The sequence below is a fragment of the Cyphomyrmex costatus genome, unplaced genomic scaffold (genome assembly GCF_001594065.2).
Source record: "Cyphomyrmex costatus isolate MS0001 unplaced genomic scaffold, Ccosl1.0 scaffold741, whole genome shotgun sequence".
Classification (NCBI taxonomy): Eukaryota; Metazoa; Arthropoda; class Insecta; order Hymenoptera; family Formicidae; genus Cyphomyrmex; species Cyphomyrmex costatus.
Window position 1 is genome coordinate 33250 of NW_017280313.1, and position 11841 is coordinate 45090.

General features: G+C 36.4%; 2 protein-coding genes across 3 annotated transcripts; one reads left to right on the forward strand and one right to left on the reverse strand.

Moving 5' to 3' along the window:
- The first annotated feature begins 2906 nt into the window (after positions 1–2906).
- Positions 2907–5300, forward strand: RabX6 (RAS oncogene family member RabX6). The gene is made up of 3 exons (XM_018548609.1): positions 2907–3108; positions 3969–4213; positions 4598–5300. Exons 1-3 carry the CDS (start codon positions 2929–2931, stop codon positions 4794–4796), a joined length of 624 nt encoding a protein of 207 aa, XP_018404111.1. The 5' UTR covers positions 2907–2928; the 3' UTR covers positions 4797–5300.
- On the reverse strand, positions 5160–8100 carry Nfs1 (Nfs1 cysteine desulfurase). 2 transcript variants are annotated; one of them, XM_018548608.1, is made up of 11 exons: positions 8074–8100; positions 7876–7996; positions 7725–7804; positions 7397–7513; positions 7157–7294; positions 6884–7089; positions 6666–6787; positions 6257–6414; positions 5910–6181; positions 5520–5609; positions 5176–5239 (listed from the first exon to the last, which is right to left on the reverse strand). In XM_018548608.1, exons 2-11 carry the CDS (start codon positions 7976–7978, stop codon positions 5176–5178), a joined length of 1350 nt encoding a protein of 449 aa, XP_018404110.1. In that variant the 5' UTR covers positions 7979–7996; positions 8074–8100. The 2 variants fall into 2 exon arrangements, with proteins under 2 accessions (XP_018404109.1, XP_018404110.1); XM_018548607.1 differs by lacking the exon at positions 8074–8100 and having other exon boundaries at positions 5160–5239; positions 7876–7978.
- Between the last annotated feature and the right edge of the window lie 3741 nt (positions 8101–11841).

Consider the following 11841-nt stretch of genomic DNA (forward strand, 5'->3'; position numbering starts at 1 on the left):
TTTCCGATTAAAATGACCACCTTATAAGTTAAAAACGACAATTTTTAGCTGAGTAGTAGCATTTTTTATGAAGAAATTTTTTTTAGCTAAAATCTGGTAAAGGAAATAAATTTTTAGTTTATTCACTACAACTCGAAAAAAAAAAATCCGACGATATTACACCATAGACGAACGTTTTACCCACCTTTTTCCGGTTTGAATTGCCTACTTATTGACCTAGGAAAAAAAAATTCTGACATAGAAGAGGTCGTTCGATTTTTTTTTTTTTCTCTTAAACGCATGAAATCTAGAAACAGTCATTTTAATTTATTTTTATCGTTTAAGGTTCGTTTATAAAATTGAGTTATCCAGCTCGCGTTTTACGGAATATCATGAGAAAGTCTCAAACTGATACAGAAAATAAAATTATTACACTTAAAGAAATATGCGAGCCTTAAACGATAAAAATAAATTAAAATGACTGTTTCTAGATTTCATGCGTTTAATGCCCATTTCCATCAATGCCGATTAACTTTAATCTCGGTTCAATTTGTTTTTCATCTTTTTCTAATTCTAAAAATTAGAGAAAGATTAACAGTAAGTTAAACTTTAGAGATTAAAGTTAATCTGCATTGATGGAAACAGGCATAAGAGAAAAAAAAAATCGAACGACCTCTTCTATGTCAGAATTTTTTTTTCCTAGGTCAATAAGTAGGCAATTCAAACCGGAAAAAGGTGGGTAAAACGTTCGTCTATGGTGTAATATCGTCGGATTTTTTTTTTTCGAGTTGTAGTGAATAAACTAAAAATTTATTTCCTTTACCAGATTTTAGCTAAAAAAAATTTCTTCATAAAAAATGCTACTACTCAGCTAAAAATTGTCGTTTTTAACTTATAAGGTGGTCATTTTAATCGGAAAACTATAAGGAATTCGAAATTCAATGGTTCATAATTTTAAAATGCATTCTAACAGAGCTATTGTAATTTTATTGAGAGATTTTAGGTTCTTCTCATTTTTTGGGTGAAAAATTATTAAAGTTGTAACGATGCACCCCTCTCATGCATCGTTCCCGGCTAATACCAGCCAGCCGGACGCCGCTGCACCGCTAAGCGATGCAGCGATGAGGGCGCATAGCGCCCGATAATATTCAAAGCATAATTCACAGGTACCGGCAGCAGCAACCGGCGCGAGATACCGAAACGCGCCGAACATGTTCGGCCGCGTTCGGACGAAAATGTCTCCCACCGATAGCTATCTCGCAGTAGCTATCGGCGGGAGACAACGAAACACGCCGAGTTGATACGAACGCGATATCTGTCGTGACATAAAATGTCACGTTTGCGAGAAAATCGCGCTATTCCTGCCGACTCCTGCTCCGATCACCAGCCCCGCTAAAACACGGAGAATCCGACGAACAAGAAAACCGGGCTTGAGCGTACTCAGGCTCCGCCGAGAGTTCTCGGTAGTTCCGGGGATATCCTCGCACACTGAGCAACAAGAAAACCGGGGTGGAGAGTACTCCACCTCCGTCGAGCGTTCTCGACAGTTGCCAGTGCGCCAGCGGTCACACCGACGTCCGGGGTGGAGAATACTCCGCCTCTGTCGAGCGTTCTCGACCGTCGGCCAAGGGCCGCCGCTCTTCAAAAAAAAGAACGTATCCACGACCGGCCGACACGTAGAACAGGGGTGGAGAGTTCTCCGCCTCCACCGAGAGTTCTCGGTCGTCGGCCGCTGTCTTAGGCGATCCGCGAAAAAGACCCGCGTTACGTGAAACCGCGTGCCAAAAACCGTAGCACGTGTATTCGACATCACGTGCGAAACGAATACACGTAAGAAAAAAAAAACTTCTCGCGCGACGAGACAGCCGCGCCCGTGCACACACACTTACACACACACTCACATTCACACACGCAGTCGTACCGAAGTCACCTGCGACCATCGCCGCACACATAGCAACGAACAGCTGACGCACATACACAAACACGCCTCATCCGACATACTCATCTTTCGACACCAGCGAAACTCGACACGCTCCGAACACACAGCGCGCGTATTATAGAGTTATAAATACCGAACCACACATACGCCTTAATTATACACATATCGACTAAATACAGTTACATCGACATATAAACATATTATATACACAATAAGCACACACATTTATATGTACCATACAAACGACAAATACAGGCATTTTCTCTAAAATCGAAACACACATTGTCGGAGATTTATTACTGCATTTTCCCTCCGCACGAACCTCTTTCGAAACCCTGGCCAGAGAAACCGACGAGCTAGATCCGTGCCGTCGAAAGTTAGGTCGTTACAAAAGATTTGGTGGTCGAAACTAGTAATGTAATTAACATCTGTTTTTTAATCGTTACATTTATGTAAATTTTATATGTTCATTAATTTTAGAATATATGTATTAATTTGTTGTTAATTTTCTTTTCGTTTGACTCTTACAATGCCATTCCCATGTTTATAATGTTTTTAAAGAAAGAGTCCTTTATTTGTTCTATTTTAGCTTGAAATGTTTAACATCTAAAAATATATTTAAAATATTTCTTATTCCCTCCTCTATATTATATATTAATATCTAAAATTATTAAATAGAAATTTTTAATATTCAATTATTTTATTTTGAACATAATATTCGATAATTTTTTATCCATATCATTGCTGACGTGTAAATGAGCTATTGTTTTTAGTTTAAACTCACCGTTTATGAATAAACAGAAAACGTTTATATAATAAAGAAGTTTAAAAACGTCTAAATAAACGGAATAACACTTAAGGAGAAATCTAGGGTTTTTTTCAGTCTCCCGAGGGAGATTTAAGGAAAATCCGACTGTTTTAGGGGGAAGTCTACAAAGGTATCTGGCAACACTGATTTCCACCATGGGCCAGTAGTCCAGTACACAACCGGCCGGGCGCCGCGCCACAACATGGCGACCGTCAAGGTGACGGAGCAGAAGGTTATACTGTGCGGCGAGTACGGCGTCGGAAAGACATCTATATTTCGACGCTTTGCTAACAACACGTTCGTCGCCAGTAACGATCGTAAGTCAACCCTGGGTCTTGACAACATCGACAAGGAATATGTCATCGAGGACAGACGGATACGTGTGAGTGTCAACTTTACGTCGCATGCATGTGAATCGATTGCACCTTTTCACGTAACGGGAAATGTACGCAATTACTTTGGAAAATTCTGCCTTATTTTTTCGTTTTCTCTCTTTATTGATTGTCAAGTTGCATGCAAGTTGCGCCATGGGATTCCATAGAATTTGGTTTTGTATTACTGGTCTATTTCCAGCCGAACCGAGCTGCGTGCAATGAACTATCAGACTGATAATCAGTAAGCGTACGTAAATATTAGAGTGACTACTATTTAAATATTGCACGAACTGAATTTATTATACATATTACTTCTATATGAGTTAATTTATTTAATCAACACTCACACAGTATCACGATAAATTATAGTGAAAAATCTAAATAATACTCTCCAGAGTATTTACCGAAAGTAAACATTATCCTTGTGAAATTTATATGATTGGCCTAGTTTACACCGAGTACTTGATATGCGTATTAAGTACCATATTCGTACCAAATCACTTGATACGCTCGGTATAAACGCTAAGGGATCATTTTAATCTGATACTCCCGATCATGAGTATCAGACCAAGTTGGTATGCGTATCAAAAGTTTCTATTGCGCTGTAAACGCTTGATACATTTAGGACTAAATCCGCTATTTGTAAGTTAAGGTTAAGAGATTAAAATACGAAGAAGAAGAAGATTAAAATATACTATATCCGGGTCAAAAGTCAAAAACCCAACTTAACCTGTTTGTAGACAAATGGGTGTAAACAGGAACGTATCAAATTTTAATCCACACCAACTTGATACGCGTACCAATCAATTTAACAGTGTAAAAGGGGTCATTGACATCTTTGATTTTATATGTCTTTTGTTCTTCTCAGTTGCAACTATGGGACACTGGCGGTATGGAAAGAGTGGCATCTGTTACCTCAAGTTACTACAAGTTTGCAGAGGCTGCTATTCTGGTGTTTGCCCTGGATAACTCGACATCGTTTCATTTGTTGTCTCAACATTTGCTCGACATAGTTACATATGCGGAGAATGCAAAGATATTCCTTTGTGGAAACAAAAGCGACTTGGAAAGCGTCGCACCACAAGTCACAGACACAGAGATGGAACAATTTTGGTACTCATAATTTTTAAGTTTCCTAATATACTCTCTAAAACTTGTAGAGTAAATCTCTTAAAGAGTGAAATCTCATTCTTAAAGATTGAAAATTGAACTATTCTTTTTCAAAACTACTTGTTCAAGGCCATTACACTTACAAAAATTTTAGTCGTAAGGTCTCATATAAATCGACCAATCACAATTAAAACTACAATTTTACGTTTTAAAATACTCGACTGTGATTGGCCAATTTGTTTACGGCCATACGATTACAATTACAATTTTTGTACCTGTAATGGCCTTTTATACTTTTTAGAATAAGATTCCACTTAAAAAGATTTAGAGAATACGCTTTTTTTTATATACGTGATAACAAATTTTTAAAAGAATTAAATCTTCTAGCGAACAATGTCATAATCTAATTTCGGGAATATATAAAACGTCGTGCAAAACCGGTGAAGGTGTAAACGAGATGTTTGAGGATATAGCACAGCACCTGGTTGAGGCTAATCGATCGCGAATGGAGCTTCACGAGATGGACAAGGATCGATTTAAGATTTCATATGTCGATGAAGCAACTGATCCATCATGTTTGTGCTAATCTGTAATTGAAATTCGTCAACATGACACACACTCTCTGAGAATCTCTAAAGCTTTAAGGAAAACAGAATGAAATCTTTTATATCAAGCACATGTTACTTTCCTATGAGGGAAAGTTGCATCTCGCAGAGGAAGGAAGAATGCATAAACGTGATATGTATACCAAGTACACAAGTTGCGCGCTATGATCCGAATTAAATCTAGGACAACGCTACGGCAAAACAAATTTCTTGATTGAAAATTTATTACATGTGAAATTATATCTTAATCGACTAGGCTTGATTTATTAATATGATTTACATGATCGGTAATATTATACACTTGATAAACATACATACTATATCTATTTAAGTTTGTAAAGGTTAAACGATAACCAGGCACTAGTGCTGAGTCCATTTGATAGTCTTCAAATCGATACCATCTTCTACCATTTCCCACAGTGGGCTACAAAAAAACAAAAATATTAAATTTTTGGTACGTTTTTACGTAATGCCATGGCTAATAATAGATGCATATCAGACGATAGAGAAATAGAGATAATCACGATTTCATGAAACGTCCAGCGATAAAATCGTTCCCTCCGTGAACTGAGATTTCAATCGTTTCAAATTGTAAAGATATAACGCCAAAGTATAAAAACGTGTACGTAAATCTAACATAGTTTCTCCACTACGTCTCATACTTTCAGAATAAACGTTTGTACAGTAATTGATGAATGTATTACCTCATCTCTCGAAGTCGTTTTACATGCTGTATCGTATTGTCCGCCGTATAATCGACTTCCTCGAACGTTGTAAATCGTCCGATGCCAAACCTAGTTAAAGTCGCAAGTGACATCGATAAAATATAAAATTGCTAAAGTATATTGAAAATATCATTCAAGTGGCTCTATATATCGTTTCAGACTTATATAACATTCAGTGAACAAGTATAAAACGATACTGGATATTCCAATGATACTTCCAAACATTTTATAATGGTTGTGTTCCGATACATTACCAATATTGAAAACCTATAGTTTACATCATGTGTATAGATTTTTAATATTGATAGTGTATATTGAAATAGCAGTGGATTATTGATCAACGAAATTCCTTTATCTCAAAGTATATACCTGATACTGGAATGTGCCAGATCTTCCGAGGCACCTATTGCTCTGAGCACGTAGCTGGGTTCCAAGCTTGCACTGGTACAAGCCGAACCGCTGCTTAATGCCACGTCCTTTAAAGCCATCAATAACGATTCACCCTCTACGCATGCGAATGACAGATTCACGCAGCCAGGATACCAGGCTATAGGATCTCCGTTTCGCACAACTTGCGACAAATTTGACGTTATCTTTTGAATCAGGTGATTCGAAAGTGTGTTGATGTATCTGTGATCATACTGGAAAAAAATATACAGTGTGTATTTTAATATCTCAAATGCATCAACATGAAGCGAAACTTATGTTTTACTTACGTCCATTTCTGTCTGCGCTAACTCACAAGCAGCACCTAACCCTACTGCCAAGGGCGTTGGCACAGTACCACTTCTCATCCCTCTTTCTTGCCCGCCACCGCTTTGCAATGGTTCTACACGCACTCGAGGCCTCCTTCTAACATAAAGGGCTCCAATACCTAAATGCAGATTAGCTGAGTAAAAACTGTAGATGCAGCGAACTTTTTTATTTTAATGTAGAATTATTTTTATAACTTATTGAAATGAAATTTGTATTAGAGACAAAAGATCGTAAATTTCTATTGTAATATAAAACTTCTAAAAACATATTGATTTTTTAATAATTATGTCTACAATCTAAAACAATATATACAAAAGAAATAAGTATATTATTTTTTGTGTAATAGATAATCAATTTATACAAAATTACCTTTTGGACCATATAACTTGTGACCACTGATAGACATTACATCAATATTCATAGCATTAACATTAACTGGTACTTTGCCTATAGCTTGCGCAGCATCCGTGTGAAAAAAGACCTTTTTCTTTCTATATAAGTAATAAGTTAAAAGTGAAATTAAAAAGTAACTATATACATACACACATATAATAGAATATTTACAATATAAAAATCTTGATGCCTACCTACAAATAGTACCAATTTGTTCAATAGGCTGTTTAACACCAATCTCATTATTCACCATCATCACAGAAACCAGTGATGTAGATGGCCTAATGGCTGCTTCCAGTTCGCTGAGGTCAATAAGACCATTTGATTTTACGGAAATGTATGTTACATCAAATCCTTCAGCTTCTAGAGCTCTACATGAATCCAGTACGCACTTGTGTTCCTAGATAAAAGTAGTTAATTATAGATTGACTTAAGAAAATAAATAAAAACTTATAAAAATTTCTCACTGTTTGGGTTGTCACAATATGAGTTTTTTTGGATTTGTAGAACCTTGCTATGCCCTTTATAGCAATATTATTGCATTCTGTTGCACCAGATGTAAATATCACTTCCTTCTTATCTGCTCCTATTAGATTTGCAACTTGCTGTTAAAAACAATATCAAATCTTATTTGCTGTTAAAAACAGAAGTAATTTTTTAGATTAAACAATCATATAATATATAAGAATCTGTAAATTTAAAATAACCTGGCGAGCATGCTCAACTGCTGCTTCTGATTCCCAACCATACATGTGAGTTCTGGAATGTGGATTACCATGGTATACTGTCAGATACGACATCATCTTATCCAATACTCGAGGATCCTAGTAATTTATTATTTTGTACGTTATTTGTATGCACACTTGATTTTCGCTTTTTATAACTGAATTAGTGTACTTTTTCTATTTAAAGTGAAGTAAAAATATATTTAAAATTTGACGAAAATGAAAAGAAAAAATCAAGTGCAGTTCAGTGTAATAATAAAAAAAAACAAATTTATAAGTTGCAAAATATGACATCATCTATCAAACTTACCAATGGAGTAGTGGCTTGGGCATCCAAATAAAGGGCCCTACCTTCCGTAGGACCCTTTTTATAATCATCCATGATAGGAGCTACATTTAAATAGCAATTATTATTAAAAATCACAAACCTCTTGTAAACCAACAGTGTCAACATTACTCACATTCATATTCGGCAACCTCTGATAACTGTTGACCGCAGGTATGCAAACGACGATCCTTCACGCGTTGCAGCGCGACAATCAAACTCCTTGTTGACCGAAACATTCTAATTATCGCCTACAACTGTCAACAACTGTTCTCATAAAGGTAAATCACGTATTCCAGGAACTCGCATGTTCTAACCCTTAGAACATATATACCTGGAAAGGGAATGAAGGATAGTGGCCTGTGTCCAAGTTGGGTGCGAGAGAGAACCACATTTTAAAGAAAGAGAAGGGTAGATTGTTACCTCCGTCCGCACTCCGCAATGCGCAAGCGCGAATGAGCGAAACGGCGCACAGCTTTAAGCGGGGAGCACAGACTTTTGCATAACGCATAAAGCATGTGCATAAGGAATTTCATTGGTCCATTATTAGCGTTTTATTTGTAAGAGAGGTTAGGGTTAGGAAATGAAGGTGTCACCTAAAAAGTTATATTTTGTAGGAAAAAATGCCAGGCCCATATTGTGTCTTATGCGGTAAACGTGATAAATCGTGATAAGCTTTTACGATGTAATATTTGTGATACATGCTCTATTTTTTTAACTGCTAAATCTACTGATTCAATATTAATAACTTTAAAAAGTAGAGGAAAATTGATTTTTCCATCAGAAGATGTTATAAAAATAGCAAAAGTATGTGAAACTATTATTCGAGAAAACAGTCATATTATTTTTAAAACTAAAAATATTAAAAATGTGTTGTGCATGAAATCATTTCAAACTGTTTGTCATTTAGTTTTTAATGATAATAAAATGACGGAACATATTATGCAACAAGATATTTTCAATAACCATAAAGCGGAGAGCACAGACTTTTGCATAACGCATAATACATATACATAAAGAATTTTATTGGTCCAATGACTCATGCATAAGAAAATGGGCCAATGAAATTCCTTATGCACATGCTTTATGCATTATGCAAAAGTCTGTGCTCCCCGCTTAAGACTGAATTAATACAAAGTATTATTAAAATTTATATAAATTTGCGTTTGTTTCACGAAGGAAAAAGTGCGACTGATATTAAGCAAAAAGATTTTATTAGACAAAAATATTCAAAATTAATACACTTTAAACACCAATAATATATACATATATATATCTCCAATGTTATTTTGTTCTTTTGCTTGTATAAAATAGAGTTTATAATTACTTATCACTGTATGTACACTGTCCGACATTAATGCGCGGTGAGTGTGACGTGTGGCGTCATCCGCGCTTGCACATTGCGAGCACAGGTTAAAAGCGATCTTTCTCTCTCGTACCCAACTTAGACACAGATTTTTACTATGGAGAACATAGCAATTCCCCTTCCAGGTATATATGTTCTAAGTTCTAACCTCGCAATAAGAGCCCAAACCACAGTATATACAGTAGCGCAACTCTCATGATTTCACCGTAGCTAAAAATGAACTGCACATGCGCGACCGAGGCGCGTAACCAATCAGGGCACTTGATATTTTATCTCACTTCTTCTTTCTATTGTCAATATCTATCAGTCCCATTGAAATGTCCATATAAGGCTGGAGTCCCATGATACGGAAATTTCACCGGAACGGAACAATGAGACCAATCACAATCGCAGAAAGGAAAGTAGAGTAATGATTGCAGAGATCTGATTGGTCTCACTGTTCCGTTCCGGTGTAATTTCCGTATCATGGGACAGCACCCTAAGGCATTTAGGCCGGTATTCATAGTCAGTTCTTATTTCAAGACTGTCTTATAGCGAATTCGATCGCCTGCACTAGTGTACACTAAGTGTAAATTTTCCCAGTGCAGCGTGTTCGATCGATGGCCCCTGTTTGGTGCACTGCACTCGTCGTATTCGGTAATATTGCACTATTATGGTACACATCATATGCTGTGTTCGATTAGCGTCACATTACACTAGTGTAGCACTGACTTTATATTCGGATAGATAAAGCAAACTGAGCGAGTGCAAAATTTCTTGCATTGCCAATTTCGTCAGTGCAGTTTGCTGACACTACTAGGTTACACTCGCACAGTTTAGTGCAACACGAATTCAGTGTTAAGGAGCCTACAGACCAGAGCGGCGCAGCGGTGAAGCGGCGAGCGATAGCCAATGAGAGCCATGCTTTTACGCAAAAGCATGACTCTCATTGGCTATCGCTCGCCGCTTCACCGCTGCGCCGCTCTGGTCTGTAGGCTCCTTTAGTGTAAGTCGACCGAATTCGCTATTAAGTAATGACTTAGGCTGAAATCACACGATGCGGAATAGGATTGCGGAATAGAGAGTGCGTCATTGAAGCAACCAATCAGCGTTAAGGTTGGATTATACTGGCCGTAATCTGTTAACTTATGCTGTAATCTGTAAAAATTGACCAATTATAATCGATTATTCTCCTCTCATTCGACTGTGATTGGTCAATTTTTACAGATTACAGCATAAGTTAACAGATTACGGCCAGTATAATCCAACCCTTATTCCGCATTTTGCTTTCTAGCACTGATTGGTTCCTTGAATGACGCACTCTCTATTCCGCAGTTCTATTCCGTACCGTGTGATTTCAGCCTTATGGGCCTTCTACAATAAAGGTTGATTTATACTGGCCGTAAACTGTTAACTTATGCCGTAATCTGTAAAAATTGACCAATCACAGTCGAATGAGAGGGGAATAATCGATTATAATTGGTCAATTTTTACAGATTACAGCATAAGTTAACAGATTACGGCCAGTATAATCCAACCTTAAGCCGTAAGTCACAAATCATAAGTCATAAGCTAGAAATGAACCAATCACAACCGTCAATTTTTAGTTTCTTACTTCCGATTTATGACTTGTGGCTTATTGTAGAAGGCCCATTAAGATGCTAAAGCGGCCCTCTGATTGGTTCGTAACTTCTCAAGACCATAGAGATACTAGTACTAGAGTACGCATTGTCGGAAATTTGAGGAGTGGGGGTAATTCTATTTAGAAAAGGACGCGCTCATTTGGAACCGTTTCGTTCTCTCTCGTTTCGCGCATGCGTATAGCCGTATACTCTGAGAGAGGGGATTGAAAGAAAGGGCGGAATCCATAGACGTTGCTTAAAATCTGTCTTGAGATAGGGCGGAATCCATAGACGTTGCTTAAGATTCAAACTGGTCTTGAGCTAGTGCTTAAGACCACAATTGATTCATAGATATTGCTCAAGACCAAGTCTGAAGCTAAAACTTGGGACCATGCTTAACTAAGAAAATCTCATTCCATAGTGAAATCTTAAGTGCGACTCAAGATTATTAGATGCATAGTCATTGCTTAAGCCCGATCTTGAGCTAGTCTTTGTCGAGTCCAGTAAATCATGGACTTAAGACGGTCTTGAAATAAAAAGTATAGTATTTAGTTTTTATTTGTGTGTGTATTAATATTCTTCTATTTATTTTTTCATATTTTTAGAGAAAAGGAAACGGAAAAGCATATAGTTATGGTAGAATTACTACAAATATTTGTATATCTGTCATTGGGTGAACTAACCTAAAAATACCTCACATTCAAACAATAAGAAATTTTTAGTATAGTTCAATACTTTGTCCGAACATATTTCTTATTGAGACTCTGTGACTAGGCATTTATATATTTTTACACTTGATCATAAGTAGTTTCAAGTTAATTATATATAATGTGTATTATAAACATATACAATATACTTATATAATATAACTTTTAAATCTATAATATTTACAATTAAGATATTAATTATTTATTATACATTTTAGATAAGCGCACATTATAGAACAATATCTAAAATGTTTGGATTAACTTTGTCTACATTTTTTTCTGATCCTCCTCCGGTGAGAAATCTTGATTGCCTTTCAGTTGTTAATATATTCTTAGTTTGCTATTTTAAATTAGACCAATACTTTTTTAACTGCTGTACATCCCTCTGTACTATAAAAACATTGCTTATTAAAAATATATATATATGT